The 23,843-nt window shown below is 44.1% G+C and overlaps 1 protein-coding gene across 2 annotated transcripts; it reads left to right on the top strand.

The window, feature by feature from the left end:
• Positions 1–2,859: 2,859 nt before the first annotated feature.
• On the top strand, positions 2,860–22,956 carry NAA30 (N-alpha-acetyltransferase 30, NatC catalytic subunit). 2 transcript variants are annotated; one of them, XM_081864117.1, is made up of 5 exons: positions 2,860–3,066; positions 4,795–5,739; positions 11,585–11,708; positions 14,168–14,223; positions 21,040–22,956. In XM_081864117.1, the coding sequence occupies exons 2-5, from the start codon at positions 4,798–4,800 to the stop codon at positions 21,175–21,177; spliced, it is 1,260 nt and encodes a 419-aa protein (XP_081720243.1). In that variant the 5' UTR covers positions 2,860–3,066; positions 4,795–4,797; the 3' UTR covers positions 21,178–22,956. The 2 variants fall into 2 exon arrangements, with proteins under 2 accessions (XP_081720243.1, XP_081720242.1); XM_081864116.1 differs by lacking the exon at positions 2,860–3,066 and adding an exon at positions 4,525–4,659.
• The last annotated feature ends 887 nt before the right edge of the window (positions 22,957–23,843 follow it).

Genomic DNA, 23,843 nt, shown 5'->3' with positions numbered 1-23,843 from the left:
TAAATCAGATTTTTTTTATTTAAATCAGATGTTTTTTATTTAAATCAGATTTTTTTTTATTTAAATCAGATTTTTTTTATTTAAATCAGATTTTTTTAAATTTAAATTGGATTTTTAAAGTGAAACGCTTTTGGAGGGAAAATATTTCTAAAGATAGTTTTCTAGATCAAGGGAAGTAATAGTGCCACTGTATTCTGCACGGCTTCTCCTGGCTTTTCTGGGAGGTGGGGGGATTCCCTCACCTCTCGCAAAAGCCTGCAGAAGCCGGGGACGCTTTAAAGGGTGTGTGGCTCCTGTGGGCTTTTCTACGAGGTGGGAGAAGGGACTGATGCAGCCAGTCAGTCCCTTCTCCCTCCTGGAGGAAAGCCCGCAAGAGCGAACGGAGCTTGTGTGCGGCTCTTGGGGGCTTTTCCCGCCTGCCTCCCCCCTGCATTCACTCCATAGGACGCACACACATTTCCCCTTGCTTTTTAGGAGGGAAAAAGTGCGTCCTATAGAGCGAAAAATACGGTACTACATTTTTTAAGATTTGTCTTGAGAGAGTCTTTAAACCTCTATTGTTGTCCACCAGCATTACGCTTTCCATTTTAAAGTTTGGAATAGAGTAGTTGCTTTGGAAGACGATCATCAGGCATCTGCACAACATGACCAGTCCAACGAAGTTGATGATAAAGAATCATTGCTTCGACACTTTGCTTCTTCCAGTACTCTGGCATTAGTTCACCTGTCTTCCCAAGTGATATGTAATTTTTTTCGGCCACCTAACTCAATATCGTCTGCTTTGGCCGCCAGCAGCAATTCATAGCTCTCAGGCAGAGGAAACTTATGGGTTTCCCTTGAGGGCATTTGGCCACTGGGTGAAATAGATGCTGGATCTAACAGACTCTTCTTTTGGTCCTATGGTGAAGCTTGCCTGCCCCTTTTCATCCCAGCCAGGTGAAGGACAGGAGAGGAGCGCATCTTAGGAGAAAGATGGAGATGGCTTTCCTTGCTTGCTTGTTTATTACATTTCTACACCACCCTCAGGGGCAGGTAGGGCTTGTCCACTGGGAAGGCAGCCCATCTGGGAGAAGGAAAACTCTGATCCCAAACCTCAGCTGCCTTCTGGCTATGTGCATTCGTGAGAAAGGCTTCGGGAGTAAACCCCGAGGAAAAATCCATACCTGCTGCCTTGCAGGACATCTTTGGGAGAAGAAAGGGCACAGGAGTAAACCATACGCTCAGCCAATTGGGTTGCCAACAAATATTGCTGCAGACATTTCTGAGATCACGATCTTTCCAATGAGCAGTTTGTTAATTGTCTTACTTTAAAAGTTGCCAGGATCCTATGCCCTTTTAAAATGTGATTTTTTTCAGGTGGGAGGTTGTTGGGTTGTTGTTTTTCTTTTATGTACCGTATTTTTCGCTCCACAAGACACACTTTTTTCTTCCTAAAAAGTAAAGGGAAATGTCTGTGTGGCCAATGATCAGCCAAGTTGAGACTTGTAGTCCAGCAACACCTGGAAGCTCACAATCTCCCATCCCTGCCTTACTGCCAGATGAAGACAGACGAAGTTTTCCAGTGGTTGACAATCACAAGTAGGGAGAGTTGTTCTTGTGCTCAGTGTCAGGGACTGTGTAGAGGAAGGCTGCGCTGAGGAGGAATGGTGGGAGCCACCCCCTCCCCCTACTTTTGAATCTTCCCAAGAGTAGGAGGACAGTATAGATCTGGAGCAGTGGTTTGCAGAGGGACATAGTTCGGAAGGCAGTAGCTGGGAAATACCGGATGGGGAGCAGTTAGGAGAAGAAACACTGGGAGGGTTAACAGATTCACTGTCTCTGGAAAGCATTCTTCCGCTCTCCCCAAGGTCAAGAAGAGCTCAGAAAGTGTCAGAACAGAAAGCACAGAGGGTACAAGCACAGATTACAAGACGTAGGTGTGATGTAGATTAATAGAAACGTAAGGGGGTGAGATCCTTAATTGGGAGCACCGCCATTTCTAGGAGAGCTGTTCTTTGCTCTCTTGCTGTGATTATTAAAGTTTCTAACTGTTAAGAAGACTCCTTTTCCTTTGTTCTACTTACCGTATTTTTCGCTCCATAAGACACACTTTTTTCTTCCTAAAAAGTAAGGGGAAGTGTCTGTGCGTCTTATGGAGCAAATGCGTGGTCCCTGGAGCCAAATTGCCCAGGGGAGAAAAGCAGATCATGCCTTTTTTTTTTTTTTAAAGAGGAAAGTGGGTGTTGAAACAAAACAAAACAAATTCCTTCCAGTAGCACCTTAAAGACCAACTAAGTCAGTTATTGGTATGAGCTTTCGTGTGCATGCACACTTCTTCAGATACACTGAAGAAGTGTATCTTCAGTGATACACTTCTTCAGAAGTGATACACTTCTTCAGTGTATCTTCAGTGTATCTTCAGTGATACACTTCTTCAGATACACTGAAGAAGTGTATCAGATACACTGAAGAAGTGTATGAGATACACTGAAGAAGTGTATCTGAAGAAGTGTGCATGCACACGAAAGCTCATACCAAGAACTGACTTAGTTGGTCTTTAAGGTGCTACTGGAAGGAATTTGTTTTGTTTTGACTATGGCAGACCAACACGGCTACCTATCTGTTGAAACAAAGTTGAAACAAAGTCGCTAATTGGCAAGTGATCGGGGAGGGAGATAAGGGATGCTAGCAAAAAAGGAGGCTGCCTGGGAGGGGAGAGGTAAAGACAGCAAACTTGCAAGGAGAGGAGATAGCAAGACAAAACCAATGAGGAGAGAAATTAGACAAAAAGGAGGAGCAAAAAACTGCTCCAGCTAAGGAAAAGACACGAAGTTGATGTTGAAGTATCGATCACAGACATCCACCCTGCAGCCAGTTCTGACATCACTGCAAGCTTTGTGACTTCAGGCCGAGAGAACACAGCTTCTGCAGCCTGAAGCAAATGACTCAAGTCCCTTTCAGGGGACATTTTCTCATGAAACCTGGACAGGTGGTCCTGCTTGATCCCCATGGCACACCGGCCACTTTGCACATGGCAGGAGAGACGGCGGGATTCATGGAGGCAACTGTCCATTGAGTGGCAAACAGGTGGCCTCAAAGAATGGGAGGGTCTGGGGATCCAAGGGGATGGTGGAAAGCCTTCTGCAACCTGGCGCTGCCGAAATGTCCTGAACTACAACTCCCACCAGCCCCTACCAGGGGCTGAGGGGAGTTGCCAGAGGTGGGCCACCATCTGACCATTAGGACCCCTGGACCCCTGACCATTAGGTCCAGTCGTGGCCGACTCTGAGGTTGCGGCTCTCATTTCGCTTTATTGGCCGAGGGAGCCGGCGTACAGCTTCCGGGTCATGTGGCCAGCATGACTGAGCCGCTTCTGGCAAACCAGAGCAGTGCACGGAAACGCCGTTTACCTTCCCGCCGGAGTGGTACCTATTTATCTACTTGCACTTTGACGTGCTTTTGAACTGCTAGGTTGGCAGGAGCCGGAACTGAGCAACGGAAGCTCACCCCGTCGCGGGGAGTCAAACTGCTGACCTTCTGATCGGCAAGTCCTAGGCTCTGTGGTTTAACCCACAGCGCCACCCACGTCCCCTTTATATCTTTCTGGACCAGGAAAAAAACATGTTTTTATATGTACACTGTAAACGGCTCAGAGTGGCTGCGGAAACCACTCTGGGGGAAACCAGCTGGGCAGCAACAACAGCAACAACAATCTCTATAACCAGGCTGTGGGCTGACTAATATTCCATGGCCTGTGTTTGTGGGAGGGGGGTTATAGGTTTGATTCTGTCTTATTCTGTATTTTGTGTTCTCATTTTGCATTTTTACGTTGTGAGGGAGGGCAGTATACAAATGAAGTTAGTAATTATAATTGTTCTTACTACATTCCACCTTTGCTTCCATGGAGATAAAGGGTGATTTAATTAACGGATGGTGATGATCCATCATCTTAATTTGAGGGGGATGTAATGAAGAGCTTTAGTCAAAGAAGTCACCAGAGAAATATAGTTCAGGAAAACCGCACACGTGTACGACCATACTCACATGCATCTGTACACGTGTCTTTCCCCCCCTTGTCGTGAGAAACGTGTAGAGGATCGCTTTCCCCTTGTCAGGCCCCCTCTAGCCCCGCCCCCAAGCTCGTTCCCGCCTTGCCCTCAGCCACAGCACGATCTGCGCCTGCGCAGCTCTCCCACCGTCGCGAGGGCCTATCCGTGAAGGGACAAGCTTTTTAAAAGAGAAATGCAGAAGATATATATCGGCCTCTCTTTCTCTCGCTGACCATAGAGTCTCCGCGACTTGCAGGACCATAGAGATAATAAAAGGAGGACGGGGGGGAAAAGTTAGCACAAAGCGAGCAAGCGCCGCCCCGCAGGGAAAGGCGGTGGGCGGGGCCGCGACGGCGCGCGCAGAGGGAGCCATCGCCCCGCCCTCTCGGCGAGGCCCCGCCCCTCCCCTTACGCCGTTTCTCCTTCCCTTTTCCCTCGCAGCCCTTTCCTGAGGGGGCCCGGCCGTAAAGCGAGGCGCCGGCGCGAAGTGTCGCGCTCTCCCTTCGTCCGCGAGCGGCGGCGGCGGCGGCCTGGCCTGACGGGAAACCTGCCCTCGCTTTACGGCCGCTGGATGAGGAGGAGCGGGAGGCGCCGCGGCTGCTGCTGCTGCTGCTGCTGAGGGGATTTGGGGGTGAGGCGGAGACGGGGCGGCGGGGGAAGGGGCGGCCGGGGGGGAGGGGGCGGGCGAGGGGAGCGTCTTGGTCGGGGGTCGCCTCTCTTTCTCACGCTTCTCCCCCTCCCCCTTGCCGGTCTCTTCCCGCCTCAGGACATGGCCGAGGTTCCGCCCGGGCCTAGCAGCCGCCTCCTCGCCTCGCCGCCGGGAGACGCCGCCTCGCTCCTCCTGCCCTTTCCGGGGGCCGCCGAGGAAGAAGAAGAGGAGGAGGAGGAGGAAGGCGGAGGAAGAAGAAGGCCTCGCGAGGAAGAAGAAGAGGAGGAGGACGCCGGGGATGAAGGCGCCCGGGACCGCCGCCGCCGCCGGCCTTGCCCGCCGCACCGGCGCAACCACCAGCTCAACGGGCTCATCCCCGGGCCGGACCTGCGGCACTTGCGCGGCCCCCTCAAGGGCAAGGTCCTGAGCGGCGGCGGAGAGAAGCAGCGCCCGCCGGGCAGCAAGAGAGGCGGCGGCGGCGGCGGCGGCAGGAGCAGCCCCGGCTCCGCTGGCAAGACAATGGGACACGGGCAGCAGCAGCAGGAAGAGGGTCCCGAGCTGCCCCCCCAGCAGCAGCCGCCTCCCTCCTCGCTCAGCAACCACCACCATCACCACCACCACCGGCTCCCCCGCTCCCAAGCAAGGACTGCGCAGCCCCCGGAGCAGCAGAAGCGCCGCCACGACGCTGCTTCTGCCCCCTCTGAAGGGGACAGGAATGGGCTGGCTGGAGCAGGAGGGGTGGAGGAGGAGGAAGAGGAAGGAGGAGGAGGAGGAGGCCGGCAGGAGGAGGAGGAGGAGTCCCTGCTTCTCCTGTCCAGGTCCTTGGCCTCCAACTGCAGCTTGCAGAAATGCTCCCCGGGGCCCCCCACCACGGACTCTTCCTGGGGCCCCCAGCAGGTGGAGGAGGAGGAGGAAGGGGACCTGACGATACGATACGTCCGCTATGAGTCCGAGCTGCAGATGCCCGATATCATGAGACTGATCACCAAAGATCTGTCTGAACCCTACTCCATTTACACATATAGGTATTTTATCCACAACTGGCCTCAGCTTTGCTTTTTGGTAAGTTGGGGGAGGGGGCGAGGAAGGAGGCATGGTGAAGGAAGTTGGCGTTGAGGGGTGTAGAGGAAGGGTGGCCGGTGCAGGGTTGGGGAGGCGGTGGTCGAAGGGGAAGCTAGTCCACATTTGGTCACTTTGTTTTTGAAATAAAAGATACACAGAACCAGCTTGGTGACCTCTGTGGCTCAGCTGATTTGGCATAGGAATGTGTAAGTCTTCAGTTTATGGAGATTTTTCTGTAACTTCAAATTTGGGGTGTGCGTGTACAAATAAGACCCTCAACTTTTTGTGTGCATTAGTTGTCATTGACATTACTTTCCCATTTGATTTCTTTTTAGCATTCCCTCTCTCAAGTTCAGGCCAGTAAAAATGAGAAATAGCCATATTAATGGTATCAATTGACAGCTGGCAGCCTTCATATCTGTACAGAAGTTTTTAGAAACATTTTAGCCTGGATATTGTCTAGTCCCATCTTCCTTCAGACTGGCATTGATTTAAGCCCACATTACTTCTGAAAAGCAATTCAACACCTTTTAAAAGCCTCTGAAATGGATCTTCTGTGTCATTACATAGTAATACATTTCCACTTGGAACTGTGCTGTACTGAAAATCTCTTTTGCATTGTATTCAGTTCTTATTCTCCCTAATGAAATTGGAACACAGCTGTCATCTGTCATACATTGAAAATTGTACTCCTTCTTTTTCTCTACCAAATGATGCTATTTTTATTATTCATTTGGCTGCCTCACCTTCTTTTAGATATTATTCTGTGATGGTAGAGTACTGAGGCCTGTAGAGATTTCAGAATGCTGAAAGAGGTGATCACAGAGCTAGAAACTTGATGGTTTCTCCTTTTTTCTGTGGCGTGCCAATTTTAAATAGAAAGTTTACTTTTTCATATCATCAAAAGTCTCATAAAAAATGCATGTCTGAAGTATACATTTTAGTTACAGAAACAGCAGCTGGTCCACCCATATAGATGAGGGACTGTGTGTGGAAGCTTTGGGAAATTTTCTATTGAAGGGTAACTGTTGCTTGTGATATGTTAGAGAGCACCTAATCAAGTGCTTCTACTGCATTATATATGTTAAAGAACTTGTCAATGCTAAAGAGAAATGTTAGTGTCCCACCATATAGCGAAATAACAATCAGACTGGATGGACTGCAGACTGGTCAGAGCTCAGACTTGTCAGCCCCTCTTATGTTTATTTTTATGGATGCACATGCAGAAGTAGTAAATAATTTCAGGGTCAAAGCTGTGCTGTTACCGGATGATGAGAGTAGAGGTAAACTACAAGGCAAATATTATATCTCTAAAGACAATTATAAGTGGACATAAAATAGACTTTGCGAACATTGTACAGGTATTTTGTTGAGCCTTTTAATATTATAATCCTTGGAATTTATTTCATGAGAATGTAATAAGATGTCTCCTTATTTTTTACAAGGAAATGCCACCTATGGAATTTTATATCAGTTGATTTTAAAACGTTTATGAACTGCTAGTTAGACAGCTTTTTAAGGGCTTGTGATGTGGAGAAGAGAACACTCATGGGCAAGCATCAATTGGCTAGGTAGAGAACAAAAATGGTTTGCGGGGAAAATCTTAAGGGGTGGTTCTTCATACTGGCAGCATCAGTCCAAATGCTCATCACACTTCTTGTTAGGTCTGTGAATCACACAGGCATTGTGTATTGCTGCAACAGATTGGTTATGTGACCTCAGAAGCCACTGGCTGGGCCCCAGTAACAAAACTGAACACCATGTTGTTTTAGTATAATGCTGCCTACATGCTGCATTTGGTAAAGGGAGTGAGGGTGTTCACAAGCATCTGCTTTTAAGAAAAGTGATTAAGCATTTCAACTTGAGTCAGCCAATACCTTTGTTCTACACAGCTTCTGGCACTTGTGAGGCTGGTTTCTAAACACTCATTTGCAGGGTTGATGTTCCAGAAAGCTGAACAAGAGCACCCAACAAAACTGAATTTTGGAAGGCCTTCTAGCAAGCAAACATTGCATTTATGGGTTTCAGCGGTTTATCGGTGCTAATAGATCTGTGGACGCTCTAATTATCAAATACAAAATGTTCTTCCTGAAGCTTTATGGCTTCTCTTCTCTGAACGTATTAAAACTAATAATGCTGCAAGATGCTTAGTCCTCCCGGATTGATTAGCCTCTAACAAAATTAATCTGTGTGTAGTCTGTGCTTGATACTTTCAACATCCCTGAAGTCAGGTTTGATTTTTATTATTTTTTTAAGCAGTAGTGTTGGAGTGAAGCACTAAGCTTCCTATAGTAATGGGACTTTCCTTGCTTAAAGTTTTAATGCTGGTGATATGCCATAGTCTCTCCCTGCTTGTGTGTTTAGAAGTCTGGTGAGCTTGGACCCTTGTGAATGTTGAACATGAATGGTAACAGAACATAAAACGAGAAATTTAAAGGTGGCCTCATAAGGGCCAAATTTTTACTAGGCCAAGTTTCTAAATGGTGCTACTTGATGGCAAACTTCTGGTTTGGTTGCAGTTTGTGTTTTATAGATTATTGTCCAGTGGCCTAGTCTAAACCTAGCATTCAGTAATGCTTGCTCCCTTCTGTCTGTCATAGAAACATACATAGGAAACTGCCGTATACTGAATGGGGCTGTTGGTCCGTCTAATTCAGTTTTGTCTACACTAACCAGTAGTGGCTCTAGGGTTTCAGACTGAGGTTTCTCCCACCCAACCTGGAGATGTCATGAATTGAAGCTGTGACTTTCTAGATCCTCTGTCACTGAGCTGCAGCCCTGTCCTCTCAAAGATTCTCTCTTCTTTCCATGATTTGCTTGATTCAGATGCAAACAATGATAAATGCTAACTAGCGCTACCTCAAAACAAACCATGGAAGAAAGGAAATATATGCACACATGAGAGAGGAAGCGAGGGAGAAAGAGAATGGAAACCTGTCACATGTTCCTGATCTCTAAAATATGGTTTGTAGTGTGGTGACTGAATGAGGCCCATGAATAAAAGCCGGAGAAGTAAATTCTAAGCAGCGTTGGTTAAATTCTGAGCTCCGAGTGAAACACTGTTCATTTAGCTGTGTTGCTGGAACTAGAGACAGAAAGTTATTGTTTCCGGATAATAAAGTGACAACAGGAATTCAGGTATTGCTCATTGGCTTCAAAGATGAAAGACGTTAGCTTACAGCTGCTTATCTCTAGAATTTTTTGTCTTCACTATTGCAAGGCCATCAGTATGTCAGTGAGAAGTGATTTGCGGCTGAAGTTTAAGGCAGGGCTCTTTTTGTGCCCACTTCTTAAAATACTCCCAAATTTTTCTGCAGGTCTTGTTATCTTCATGTGTGTGACCCTAGCTTCAGTTCAAAGTGGATTCTAACTTGCATACTTTCTTCATGCTTCTAACAATAATTGGCTGGGTGCCCTTTTAAGACATTAGGAACTAAGTGGGACCTGCTTTTATTCATGACTTGAGTGAAATCTTAAGAGAAAGCTGCTTGAAATGTCATCTTCTGTATGTCATAACATAGCCTGGGTGCTTCTGCTGCTGCTGCTGCACAATGAAATCTAGTCTTGCCTGCCTACCTACCAAATCTAAGACTCCATGTAACCTCTAAGGACAGAATGTAAGGGAACAGCTGTGCCAGCATGAGGGCACAAAATGCTTATGTTGTATGCCAGCGTAAGCATTTCTAAGTTCAAGCAGCTGGCTCTCTTCATCCTGCTATGCAAACGCTGTTCCCTGGCAAGAGGCGAGTAAGACTATTGTATACTCTGTGTGTGTGTGTGTGTGTGTGTGTGTGTGTGTGTGTGCCCTTGAACTCACTACATGAATGCACACTTGTTCCAAGAGGTTTGTTAGGAAGAAAAACCGTGCCCCCATTGATCACAATGGGAGAGTTAAGTACCTGCTTAAATCCCTCCTGTTGAACTTGATCAGAATTCAGGGTGCTTAACTGTAATTGGTTTGTGCTGCCTGATTCCAAGTGGTTTGGCCTATAATGTATTATTACCCTTGGCGTCTCTTTAACAAAAGAAGATATAGCATGAACAGTCACGTAATACATTCGAGCTTCTTTGCACAAAAATTGGTGTTCTCTTAGCATATTCAGTGACACTTCTCGGGATCTGGCTGGTACATACAAAATGTGTGCAAGGTTTCAGCCTAAGGCAAGAATTTAGCGTAGGTTGGGGATTTCCCCCTCCCCTGTGTTTGAGAACTTGAGAAGGGAGTTGAGCTCCTCTGCGACTCACTGTTGCTGCTTAATTTTTTATATCTTAAAAAACTTTTGGGGCCCTTCTATGCCAGATTTTATTAAGAAAACATTTTGATGTGATGGATTGAATTTTAAATCCAGTAACTTTTCCTTCTGAAGAATTTGTGCAAGAGTCGGAGTGCTTGGGTTGGTCTCTGCATTTTGTGGGTAGAGACTTGGATCTGAGAGGAGAGAGGTGCAGATTTAGCATGGAATCTCCCCTTAAGGCATTCCTTGGTGGTAAATTTTAGACATTCAGTATATTTTATCACATAGGTTTATGAATCTTTTCAAATGAATTGATTTTGCAGCTTCTTTTCCTCACTCAAGAGTTTATTTACGTGTGCAGGTGTGTCGTATGTGGATTAGGAAGTGTAGTTAACTTCCATGAGTGCTTAAGTTATCAGTAATTAGTATTTTGTTGAAAGGATAAGAATTCTGAAACAAATTTAGTTATGGCAAGTGATATATCGAAAACCTTTGTGTATATTTGTGTGAAAGAGGTAGAAAGTGGGGTTTGGGGAGTGTAGACTTCTTCGCAGTCCTTCTTTGCAGTCCTCAAACCAGTTATTCCAGAATATCTTCTGGAGTTCTCTGACTGCAGCTTTGTTTGTGACTTTCAGTTTAGTTCATGGTTAGAGGACAGTGGCTGTATATCATTGGAACAGCTTGCTAACTTAAATAATGCTTAGATTGTGTATTCCTTCTCAGGATTTCAAAATTATTTTCCTCAGGCGAGTAATAGGGGGTCCATTCTTACCCCGAAACATTCGCATCCAGAGGCGCTGCTTCTGCGCATGCACGTGGGGGGTATAGCCTGCTTCTGCGCATGCACACACAGTTGAAACCTTTCCATTACTTATGGGTTTGCCACGTGCGTAACCCAAAGGATACGTATTCAGAGGTGTTCGCAACTAGAGGTACCACTGTACTGGTATCGATGCATTCTTTGAATTGCATGAGGCTTTCCTTTACATAATCTTTTAGGAGTTCTGTGTAGAATAGGAACTAGGCTGAAATCAGTAGTGTGTGTCCTAAATGACAAGCAGAAACAAGCTTGCACAAGGGGACTTTCCTGTCTCTTCTGCATCCACCCAAAAGCCCCTGAGGAGAGGCCAGGCAGGAGGGTGTTCCTAAAAGGCATGGGGGGGGGGACACACGCTTTTGAGCAGAGATGCCTTCTGCAGATGAAGCTTGCAGACAGTCCCTCTGCCCAGTTGGGGGCAACTACCCCAGCAGCTCTCCTTGCCCTGTCTTACACAGTGGAGAGGGTCCTCCACCCCTCAGAGAGAGAGGGACTTCTCAGGATGCTGGGGCTTCGAGGGAACAGGAAAGTGAGTTTTCTTAAATTTGTGCTACTTAGAATCCAAGCTAGTCAATGTAACAATTTGAGAAATCGTCCTCGAAATTTGCCATAGTACAAAATGTGTAGTGTACGCTTTAGTTACTGGGAGATGCATCTGCCTTTATTTGTAAAGCAAATAACTTCCAGAAAGCAATCTTGCTGTAAATGTACCTATAGAATGGTGGATTTTCTGGCACTGCATATTGCCCTCTTAATCTACAAAAATGTTCTTGGGTTGTTGTTTTTTTTCAAGGCAATGGTAGGAGACGAGTGTGTAGGTGCCATCGTCTGCAAGTTGGATATGCACAAAAAGATGTTTCGCAGAGGTTATATAGCCATGTTAGCAGTGGATTCCAAATACAGAAGAAAAGGCATAGGTAAGAATAGCATTTGTGTCCTTTTTTAAATAAATAAAAATACATTTAAAAGTTACTGATAAGTTGCTGCTTTGGGATGAAATCTTGATTACACCCTATTACAAGTTATTTTTGAATGTTACTGTTTGTGGGAGAGAAAAATTTCAGTTCTCCAGCCCGTCTCTACAGTCTTTGAAGTCCATAATAGACTCCTGATAATAATCCGCTTTTGCTTGTTGATTGACAATTCCATATGACTATAGTTCATTTTTAAATAATCATAATGTACACAAAAGATAGAGAAACTGGTCTTGACCTAAAAACATAAGATGCACCAGACATGGACCAGTCTGGGTCCTGTTTAGAGTTCCATCATGGGGAGAAAGAGAGTTGATCTTTTTTTATTTAGAGTAGCTTCACCATTGTGTTGTGGAATACCTACAGCTGTGTGGTGCATCCCATGTTCATAAAAATAATATTTAAGCCATGTTATGAAAATCATGTCTTAAGGACATACACTTAATCATGCAAATCACCAAAAGCCCTCCAGTATATGTGTGTCTGTGTTGAGGGAACAGCAAACAAAAATTAAATAAAAAGCTGAAACCGGGCCTCTGTGAGTTCACCAACTTGCCCACCACCAGGTGATAACTTCACCTTCTCAGCAAGTTTGCTGTGTTTGTTAAATTGAGCCATCATGAATTCATTGAAGTGTGTCATGGCTGCATTTTGAAGGAAATTGCCAGTGTTGGGCACTACGGGGCCTCGTGGCTGCTACACGATAAAACCCCTAATCTATCTACCTACATTTGCTGTGAACAGATGGCATCCCTCAGGTGGCCAGATGTAGCCTGACAACTACCAGTTGCCAGCCATTTTATGTTTGCCTTAAATGAACCAAAAGCCAGGGGAGAACCCTTTTTTCCCCCTTAATGCAAATGTAGGCGCCATGAATGAATGGTAAATTGGATATGAAGCAGAAACTACTCTCCCACTCCCATTTTAGAAGGAATTTGTTGGGCGTTCCTCCCCAAATACACTTCGGCATTAGGCTTGGTTACAGAAATTGGTGGTTTCCAATTTAATCACAGCCACTTTTAAACCTCAGCGCCTAGGACTTGCCGATCGTCAGGTCGGCGGTTCGAATCCCCGTGGCGGGGTTCGGTCCCAGCGCCTGCCAACCTAGCAGTTTGAAAGCACCCCCGGGTGCAAGTAGATAAATAGGGACCGCTTACTAGCGGGAAGGTAAACGGCGTTTCCGTGGGCTGCGCTGGCTCGCCAGATGCAGCTTGTCACGCTGGCCACGTGACCCGGAAGTGTCTTCGGACAGCGCTGGCCCCCGGCCTCTTAAGTGAGATGGGCGCACAACCCCAGAGTCGGACATGACTGGCCCGTATGGGCAGGGGTACCTTTACCTTTACCTTTACCTTGTTCAGACCAGGGTTCCACAAGGAGATGGGACTAGCTCCCACACTTGTGCTCTGCCTTGGCCCTCTGAGCTCTGAAGGCTTGCTTTGCGGGAACTGGGAGAAGAAAGCTTGCCTTGGCAGTTGGGAGTAAGTGAATTCACGGGCCATTGCTTCAGATTGCTGGTACAGCACACTGTTGACTGGCAGGGATCTAAAGAGTCCCTTGTGCAGGCACACCAGGGTGCTTTGGTTTTCTCTGTCCACAGCAGCAACTTATTGGACACAGCTTGGTTCCCTGCTTATTCACTGACATAGAAACTCATTTATTATTTTCCCCCCAGCGTTCATTCTAGTTGCATCCTATTGAAGATGGGCACGCCTCTTTTATGTTCAGTGCATGCTCTTCGAGGTGGTTGCCTTGCCTTGTAAGACATCTTCAGATGGTAGACTTCCTCGGTCAAAACACGTCTAGACGGAAATCTGAACTACACTAAGGGAACAAATACAAAACTTGGGTGAGGGGAGGGTCCAAAGCATGACATTTTGTGAGAAGCAAAACTCTGACAATGCAGACAATTGAAGGTTGTTGTTTTTTAATGCCAAGGCCTTAGTTGCACAACCCATGATGCCTCACACTTTTAAGCCCCTTATCCTGTACCCCAGAATCTTCCCTGGCCATACAGTTCATTATACCATTGCAGGTTAGGTGGCCCTGGCTGTTGTAACACCTTCATTATATTAAATCTGATTTATTGTTTGGTGGTTGTTTTCCTGGAAGCTGCTTTGTGCTTCTGCTTCAGTAAAAATAAAATAAAAAAGACCTCAATAAGGCCATTGCTTCAGTTTGAATTAGGAGACAGGAAATGCCCAGCCCAATTTGATGCAGAGGGCTAAGAGGCCTTTTTATTTTGAATTAGAGAAGGTATTTTATATTGGTTGTACAGAATAGCCATAGTAATCATTAATTATGTACATTTGCTTTTATGCCATAGCCTGAACTCTAGGAGCTAATTGGTGCTGAAATAATTTGTGCCAGTGGTTTAAATTTGTTGCTTTTAATCTCTATTCCAGGTACAAACTTGGTTAAGAAAGCTATTTATGCCATGGTAGAAGGAGATTGCGATGAGGTGAGTCTTTTCTTCATTTGAAGGAAGTATGTTTTCATTCCTCGCTTCGCTAGAAGGCCATCATTTCAAATGCCATTTGCTATGTAAGCAACTCTTCTGTTAGAGCAGAATATAGAACACATTCAGAAAGATACATTATCCTGAGAACTTTCTGTGACTCCAGGAAATGAGTTAGCATCTGTTTGACTGTTTTAGACAGGGCAGTGATGTCTATAAAGACTGTTTTTACAAACATCCAAAAACAGTTGGAAAAATTAACAGTTTTCTGGAGTAAGGGCACCTTAAAGTGGCATTTCTGGCTTGTGTACTAAAAGTTTAAGGTGTTGTAGACTATGCAAAACTGTGACAGTTTTTACTGTTAAAAAAACCACATGACTAATAAGGATTTATTACATGAAAACACATCTTGGGTATCAGCAGCTTCAGTATTCTCTGGAGCTAATGCGTTCTCTTCACAATAGTTGGGGCCCAGAAGTGGTTTTCCACCCAAACATCCCCGTTAGCAGCCACCAGGCTTTATTATAAAGTTGGTGCCACCTAGCAAGAAGAACCGATGAAGGGCATCGTTTGCGCATAGCTGATGTGTTGCATTTAAAAACCTGGCAGTGAAATTTACCATGTAAAAGCATGAAATCTCTCTCGCACACATGATCTGAAAGCAATTTTTTCCCATCCTTTTGTTTATGAGTAAAGCTTTGGGATTTTTTTGAGGCACACTTTGATTAAAATAATGTTGGGCCTTTGCTGGAGGAACTACATGTGACCCAGAGGGAGACACCCACCCTTAAAAGCGCAATACAGGATACCATTCCTTTTGTTGATCAGTGGGCTATCCTTTTGTTGACCTGTTTTGCTAATCTTTCTGGTTTGGTGCTGTGCCCCGCAGCCTTCCCTGCCTCCTCCCTTGATCTGCTTGAACTCTCTTAAAACTGATTTGTGTTTTACTTCCCAAATTTAGTCCACTGAACTAGGACCAAACCAGGTCAATGGGTGAAAAATCTGAAATTATGGCTTGGTTCAGACACCGTACCAAATCTATGGTTTATGCTAACCACTGCTCAGAGCCTTGGTCTGAGCATTCAAATGTCCCAACTATGGTTTAGAGTTTCTTTCCCATTTCCTCCCTCTTTGCTCAGCACTCCTGTCTCAAGATTTAGTGGCTTCCAGACATACAGCAGCAGCTGTAACTTATTCAGCTTTGGCATCACACCAAACTATAACTAATACAAACTATAGTTTGTAAACTCACATCGCATCACAGGCAACAGTTTCTAATTCCAGCTCGCTGCCAAACTGCAAACCATGGCTTATCAAATCGGATATTGAGCCAAACATCCTCAGTCATCTTAAAACAGTTGCTGCTTTTTAGGCGCTCTGAATAGGAACCTAATAAAATCAACCGATCGGAAGTAATGTTGAAATCTTGACTTGGAAGCAGCTTGTTTTTGAAAGGGCAAACTGGTAGAAAGGCTTTCCTGAACAACCACAAAAGAGAACCTTGAAGTACTTCGAATACCAATAAACAAGAATTTCAACATTAGCTCACACCTGCTGAACCAACAGAGTAAACAATGGAATGAATGCTGCTGGTTGTGCTGACTACTTGCAATGAAAATTTATTGCCCTGCCTTGAAAACAAAGGTGTTGCATATGACAGCTGAAGATTCATTTGCTTCATAAATGCGCAAAATTCATTTTTTAAAAAAACACTGTGGAAGTTAATAAATATCTCCCCTTACCTGTAAAAGGCCAGGAAAATAATGATAGCTATCAAAGACTGAGGTGTTTTATTTCATTTTAACATAACAGTACAAATAAGCCCACTCAGGCAGAAAAATAGCAAAAATTTCATTGTGGAAATGACCATTGCTTGAGCCAAAAAAGAAAAAGAAATAGAGACAATTCTAATTAAAATGAAAACAATGAGATACATTTTCAGCAGGGGTCAGCAAACTTTTTCAGCAGGGGGCCAGTCCACTGTCCCTCAGACCATGTGAGGGGCCAGACTACAGTGGTGCCTCGCAAGACAAAAATAATCCGTTCCGCGAGTCTCTTTGTCTAGCGGTTTTTTTGTCTTGCGAAGCACGGCCATTAGCGGATTAGCTCTATTAGCGGCTCTTAGCGGCTTAGAAAAAGGGGGGGAAGGGGAAAAAGTCGCAAGACGTTTTTGTCTTGCAAAGCAAGCCCATAGGGAAATTCGTCTTGCGAAGCACCTCGAAAAATGGAAAACCCTTTCGTCTAGCGAGTTTTTTATCTTGCAAGGCATTCGTCTTGCGGGGCACCACTGTATATTTTTTGGGGAGGGGGGGAATGAATGAATTCCTAAGCCCCACAAATAACCCAGAGACGCATTTTAAATAAAAGGACACATTCTACTCATGTAAAACCACGCTGATTCCCGGAGCGTCCGCGAGCTGGATTGAGAAGGCGATTGGGCCAGATTCGGCCCCCGGGCCTTAGTTTGCCTACCCATGATCTTCAGCTTTAAAATGATAGCCTTGCTACGTATTACTGAGTGGGTCAATGTTGTCCTAGTTTCTCTTTTCTCCTCTGAACCCCCATTGCTTTTCTCGTAGAATTGTAGAGTTGGAAGGGATCCCGATGGCCATCTAGCCAAACCCGCTGCAATGCAGAAATCTCAACTTAATCATATATTATATATGGCCATCCAACCTCTGCTAAAAATCTCCAAGGAAGGAGAGTCCACCACATCTCGTGGAAATCTGTTTCACTATTGAACAGCACTTACTGCCAGAAAGTTCTTCCTGATGTTTAGTCAGAATCTCCTCTGTAACTTGAATCCATGGGTTCAGGTCCCGCCATCCAGAACAAGAGAAAACAAGCTTGTTTCCTCTTCCATGTGACAGCCTTTTACATATTTGAAGATGGCTACCCTGTCTCCTCTTACCCAGGCTAAACATACCCAACTCCCTCCACTGTTCCTCATTAGGCTTGGTTTCCAGACCCTTGTTCATCTTAGTTGCTGTCTTCTGCACATATTCCAGCTTGGCAACATCCTTAATTAGTCTGCAGCATCCTTTCCCAAACCTACATATATTTTGAACTGCATTTCTCTGGAGCTGTTTTGAATTGAACTATTCCTTGAAGAGCTTAAAGTTCCCGAACAATTGGATTATTCAGATTTATAAATTCCAGTTTGCATTTATAGTAGATTTTCTCTCTCCTGATGCAGTAAATTAGAAGGCTGAAACAGGAGCATTCAGTATGAATCCCCTTTGTTTCAGGTGTATTGACCATAGTAAACTGATTATGATGATGCGTCCTCTTACCTTGCAATATTTTTAATTCTGATGCATTTGGATCTGAGCCATTCATGTGTGTACAGTTCTCGCTACTCAGCAGCTTTAGTCTGAACTAAACAATGTGTGCTGAAAAGTGTTGTATTTTGATGTTGCAAGTAATAAAAGTTCTCTCTGCGGTGATGGATCTATTACTATTTCATGCATGCATACAGTCACTTTACGTAGCAGTTACTGAATAATTCCCCCCAAAAAAACATATATATACATATACATACACACACCGTATTTTTTGCTCTATAAGACTCACTTTTTCCCTCCTAAAAAATAAGGGGAAATGTGTGTGCATCTTATGGAGCGAATGCAGGCTGCGCAGCTATCCCAGAAGCCAGAACAGCAAGAGGGATTACTGCTTTCACTGCACAGCGATCCCTCTTGCTGTTCTGGCTTCTGTGATTCAGAATATTTTTTTCTTGTTTTCCTCCTCCAAAAACTAGCTGCGTCTTGTGGACTGGTGCGTCTTATAGAGCGAAAAATACGGTATATTGAGTTTCAACATTTAACACATACATTCAAAACACAATTTCGTCTTTTCTCATTTTGGTTGGCTTGCCACTCCTTTTTCCACAGAGGAGTTGTTCTCCCCTTCTGCACCCTATCTTCTCACTATCAAATCATAACCATAATATTATAATCTAATGCAGTTACAGAGGAATTAATACACATTTGTGGGCAATGCAGTGTTGGACTATCACAGTGGTGTGGCAGAGCCCAGGCTTCTGTGGCCTTTTGAATGTCTGAGCACAGCCAGTGTCTTAAAATAGCACTGGTGGAAGAGAATGCTGCCTGTGTAGTTAGAAAAGCAAATACTTCTAGAGATAATGTTAGCAGAGTTTGTTTGGTTTATGGCTCATTCCATCCTTGAGAGTTCAGGGTGGACATAGTGTTGTTAATCACAAAATCTGTTGCAACTTGAAACTTCAGCTCCCTCACTCCTGGCCACCCCAACTCAACGTATATAAATTGGCTTTATGGATATTTTGGGAGGCAACTGTGATCTGTGGTTTACCACTCGTGACGGTGCTGATGGACGTGAAGCAGTTTCATTTGTGTATATGCTTAACTTGCAATAGGTAGTGACGGCTGGATACATTTGGAGGAAGAGGAGGCATTGAATTAGGGTATTGGGGAAATACAGTGGTGCCTCGCAAGACGAAAAGAATCCGTTCCGCGAGTCTCTTCGTCTTGCGGTTTTTTCGTCTTGCGAAGCAAGCCCATTAGCGGTTTAGCGGATCAGCTGATAAGCGGCTTAGCGGATCAGCTGATAAGCGGCTTAGCGGATCAGCTGATAAGCGGCTTAGCGGATCAGCTGATAAGCGGCTTAGCGGATCAGCTGATAAGCGGCTTAGCGGATCAGCTGATAAGCGGCTTAGCGGATCAGCTGATAAGCGGCTTAGCGGCTTAGAAAAAGGGGGGAAGGGGAAAAAACCCGCAGGAACTCGCAAGACATTTTCGTCTTGCAAAGCAAGCCCATAGGAAATTCGTTTTGCGAAGCACCTCCAAAACGGAAAACCCTTTCGTCTAGCGGGTTTTCCGTCTTGCAAGACGTTCGTCTTGCGGGGCAAGGAAACTTCCTAGGTGGGGCAGTGAAGCAGTAGGGCTGTGGACTACCCATGTGGCAGCGGATAGCAAGAAGGGGCAGAGGTGCATACAAGAAGCAGTATGCTCTCGTTGATGCTGATTATCATCATTATGTGCATGTTTCATAGGCAAGAGTCTGCAAATGCAGCTGTCAGAGGAAACCATAACACTTTAATCAGCCAAACCACCTGCCCCTGTACAAAGTGGCCTAGAGGACCGTCTCTGAATTGCACTAGGCTTCAGAGTCTCCGAAAAAGAGTAAAACAACTCCCAGCTTCAGACTGCCTCTGAAGCTCAGTCCCCACTTCGGAACCTCTCGGGATGCTGAAAGGTTTCAGGGAAGGACAGGAGGTAACCAGGAATAACAGCGTCTCCACCCCCATCGTTCTGCCCGGACGCTGAGGTTCAGTGCTGAGGGCCTTCTGGCAGTTCCCTCACTGTGCGAAGCAAAGCTACAGGGAACCAGGCAGAGGGCCTTCTCGGTGGTGGCGCCCGCCCTGTGGAACGCCCTCCCAACAGATGTCAAAGAGATAAACAACTACCTGACGTTTAGAAAACGTCTGAAGGCAGCCCTGTTCAGGGAAGTTTTTAATGTGTGACATTTTGATGTATCTTTGTTGGAAGCCGCCCAGAGTGGCTGGGGAAACCCAGCCAGATGGGCAGGGTACAAATAAATTATTATTTATTTATTTATTTATTTATTTATTTATTTATTTATTTATTACAGCTGCGTCTAAGACCTGGTAAACGTGAGCAGTAGTATAGAACTGGGATGGCCAGTTGACTGTTGGCAGGCTAAATCAGGGCTCTAGTGTCTCTTAAGAAACTTAAATCAAGATGTGGTGTAACTTTAGCTTTCTGTTCCTCCTGTAAGAAAAAACACGTCTCAAGTGTATTGTACTTTTTAATGTAATGCTATGACAAATGTAATAAATAAAACAAATGTTTGTATTACACAAAGACTTACCTACTTACATACACAGTGTGTGCTCAGAAAGATAAAGCGTGTTGCTGCCTTATGTACTTTCACTGTGAGGGCTACAGCCAATTTCCCTTCTTGAGAGGATCTTTCAGAGGCATATTCAATCATCGTGTTCCGTTACCCTCCATGGTCTTGGGCAGCCCTCATCTAGGTAATGCCAGCTTAACTATATAATGTCTGACCATCTGAGAGATGGTTAGATTGTTCTGGCACCTGGCTGCCATTAGGAGAACATAGAATATGTCCTTCTGCATTTTAGAGAACCGGTTGTATGGATTCATGTACATACATAAGATATTTGTTGCATATCTTGGCTCTATGAAACGCCTTTTATCAGATCAACAATCCCAGATTTAGCTTGCTATGTTCACATCCTGTCAATGGAAGAACAGGTTATCAGTGAAAATGTATCACCATTTGAAATTGTGGTTGTTGGGTTTTGTTTTGGGTCTTTTGGGGTTTTTTTAAAATAACATTTTTGTCCATCCTTATGCCACAGGAGCTCAAGAGATGAAATGTGCCCCCCCTTTTTCCGTCTTCTTGTAAAACTGTGAGGGAATTGTTAGGCTGAGGATATGACTGAGTGGAGATATGAACCCACATCTTTCTAGTCGCAGTCAGTACTCTGAATTGTTGTAGTTGCAAACCTTGGTCCTCCTTTGTAAATGCATTAGTTGTTTTTTCAAAAAAACAAAAACAAAACCCACATGCTGGACAGGTGATTTAAACATGCACATTTGAATCAGCAAATTGATTCCTTGGCCAGTTCTGGGGTTTCTATAGTGATATCCTTGTGACACGGGACTACAGATAATTTGAAGCTGAAATACAAGAATCTGACTGCTGCTTAAATATACCTATATCAATCTGATGAACCTCGGAATTTCAGAAAAACGCAGTATCGCTTGAAAATACTGTCATCTTCTTTTGCAGGTTGTCTTGGAGACTGAGATCACCAACAAGTCCGCGTTGAAACTTTATGAAAATCTTGGCTTTGTTCGAGACAAGAGGCTGTTCAGATACTATTTAAATGGAGTTGATGCACTGCGTCTTAAACTGTGGCTGCGTTGATAGGAGGCCCATTTATGCGCCCAGGACTCCTCTCCCCAACCAGCCGGGCAGCGGCGTCCTTTGCATGCAATGCAATTTATGTGAAATTGCTTTGCAGGTGGACATAATAACTTCCATGCAGCTCTTCTCTGTGAGTGTCTCATCGAACGTCGCACCTAAATCGTTGCACTGTGTGGCATGGCACGTCTTGTTCTGAATTTGCAACAGGTTGTTTCAGACTTCAGATCCTCTTGGTAACCAGGAAGATGTGCCAGTAGGTAGCCAAGATCCCTGTTCATTTGCAAGTCTACTGACTCCTGATATATAAGATGGTGAACATTTTATCCAAGAACCTGTGTAATGTGGAACACAACTTTTTTTCCCCCCGGTTCCAGAGAGAGAGAAAGAGAAAAGCCAATGTAGATTGTAAAAAGAAAATTAAAAAAAAAATACTATAAGTATACTAACATTTCATACAAAACTCACCATAGGTTTTTTTTCCCTCTGGGGAAAATAAAAACTGCTTCAACTTTAGGTTTTATTTTTCAATATTGAACTTTTCATTCTTAAATATTGGTACCTCAGTGATTAGTGGATGAAAAAATGTATTGTAGGGTGGGGTGTGTGTTACATCGAGTAACGGTGACAATAAAATTGCATCTGCCAGTGCCTGTATAGATAGTATATTTGTCTCCACCACTGACTTTTGAGTGCATGCTTTTCTTTTCTTGATTCCCCCCCCCCTTTTTTTTTTGGTCTTTGCAAGAACAGATTTTATTTAAACTCTGGATTTGATAATAAATTATTTCCTTTATGATTTGGAAACTTCTCCCAGGTGAGGGCTTAAAAAGCCCGTCTCTTACAGCAAGAAGTGTAAGCTATTTTTTTGAGTGGCTGCTAAAAGGGAGTCTGATGCACTTTTTCCTTTAAAGAGAGCGAGGGATCTTTTTTTTATATAAAAAAACAAAACCACAAAGCAGTAAATTAATGTAGATTGGATCGATTTTTGTTTAATCAAAATTATCACTAGAATAGCTAAAGAGGCATTATTTTAAAGCAGTTGGAACAACGTAATTTTGATTTGGATTCACATTGCTTTGCTTCCGTGTTCTTAAAAATGTTTCAGTTTTCAGTTCTTGGTCTTGGAAATAAATTTCAAGTTGCACCGTACCCATCTTTAAGCTGCATTCGCTTTCTCTCTTCTTCTTCTTTTAACGAAAGCCAAAACTCTTGCAGTTTTAATTTTCTTCGGATTAATTTGGCAGAGAGGTGGGTGTTCGAAGTTTTGGTATAAACCCCGACCCCCTTTTCAGAATGGGCTACATCGGCTTGTAAAAAACAAATTTCCTTTTTCAGCAGTGTGTACTTCTGTCTGTCAGTGCAATATGTAAAGCAAATCATTTCTTTTTGGCAGTTCAGCAATGACAGCGTTGGTATATATATTATATACAATATATATATATATAAGCAAAACATTAAAATGACCCTAGATGACTCATGGAAAAATAAATCGTTTCCTTATATCGGAAGGAAAATCTTCAGAATTCAACTTTGCCTTATTATGTTGTTTGTTAAGGATTCAACCTGTCTTAAACAGCAACAACAGCAATGGTTTGAGTTAACTGTACATTTGAGAGTACCTGATTTCCAGTCACCCTTTGGAGAAGGACAACCCATTCTGGACAGCTTAGTAAGTTTAAAGGAAGGCCATCCCTATTTTGCACAGACTGAGCATCTTCCCCACTATGTATAAGTTGTGAATTGTATTTGGGAAAAATAAAGGATTTTAATTTAAAACTGGCACTTCTCTCTGGACACAATTTGTGTGGCTCACCTCTCCCTCCACCGTGGCCCCCCAATCTGAATCAGGCCTTAGTTGTAGCTCTTTATCAGTTCGAGTGAGTGCCGGGCTAGCAGGACTCACCATGTTTGCAGCAGCAGATAATGTCCTGTTGAGCATCCACTAGGCATCTGTTTCCTACCAGGGTCTAGCTATCGAACAATCGTGCAAGTCCATCTTTGCCGCTAATAAAGCCAAGAGTTTGGGCAATGGGTTGCCTAAGTAAATGCTACGAAGTCATAATAATGGAAGCATCTTTTTGTTACTACTTCCCACCCCAGTATATAATTTTGTTTGACACTACAGAAAGTAAGCCAGGAGGTTTGGAGGTCTGCGTCTAGCCACCGTAAGAGTAATTGACGTGAGTTTTCTGGCATAAAATCATGATACTTTCTTTAAAGTGCTGGTAACCCTCTTATTTAATTATTGAGGCTTTCGGTGACAAATTAGAAGTACTTCTTTTTAAAAACAAAGGATAAGTCTTCCTGGACTATATAACTTTTCAACTGTAGGTGTACATTGCATGTTTGAATATACTGGGGGGTTTTTTTTTGGGGGGGGGAACCCACTGCAATATGAAAATCATGAAACATTTTAACTTCAATTATTTCTCAATATGCTAGCTCTCTACATACAGAAAGTTTCTGATTTTTGTGCTTGTATATTTAACTGCTGCCACGTGTTAAACTCTCATCTAAAATCCAAAGTGCTGAACGATCCTGAACGATCTGTCCCAGGTGCATTTTAGGAATATTTAATCTGTAGATTGTATTTTTTCTTCCCAGCTGGCTGAAGTCCTCCAGAACGCCACTATTGAGTCCACTTCAAATACAATCTTGAGCATGCT

The sequence above is a fragment of the Podarcis erhardii genome, assembly GCF_964252035.2.
Source record: "Podarcis erhardii genome assembly, chromosome: 1".
Lineage (NCBI taxonomy): Eukaryota > Metazoa > Chordata > Lepidosauria > Squamata > Lacertidae > Podarcis > Podarcis erhardii.
Note: the sequence above shows the minus strand (reverse complement) of the source record. Positions and strands in the feature narration are given on the sequence as shown.

Coding starts and splice junctions, on each gene's coding strand:
- NAA30 (XM_081864117.1), top strand. CDS start 4,798: ATGGCCGAGGTTCCGCCCGGGCCTAGCAGCCGCCTCCTCGCCTCGCCG. Junction 5,740..11,584: donor GGCCTCAGCTTTGCTTTTTG/GTAAGTTGGGGG, acceptor TTTTTTTTCAAG/GCAATGGTAGGAGACGAGTG. Junction 14,224..21,039: donor TAGAAGGAGATTGCGATGAG/GTGAGTCTTTTC, acceptor CTTCTTTTGCAG/GTTGTCTTGGAGACTGAGAT.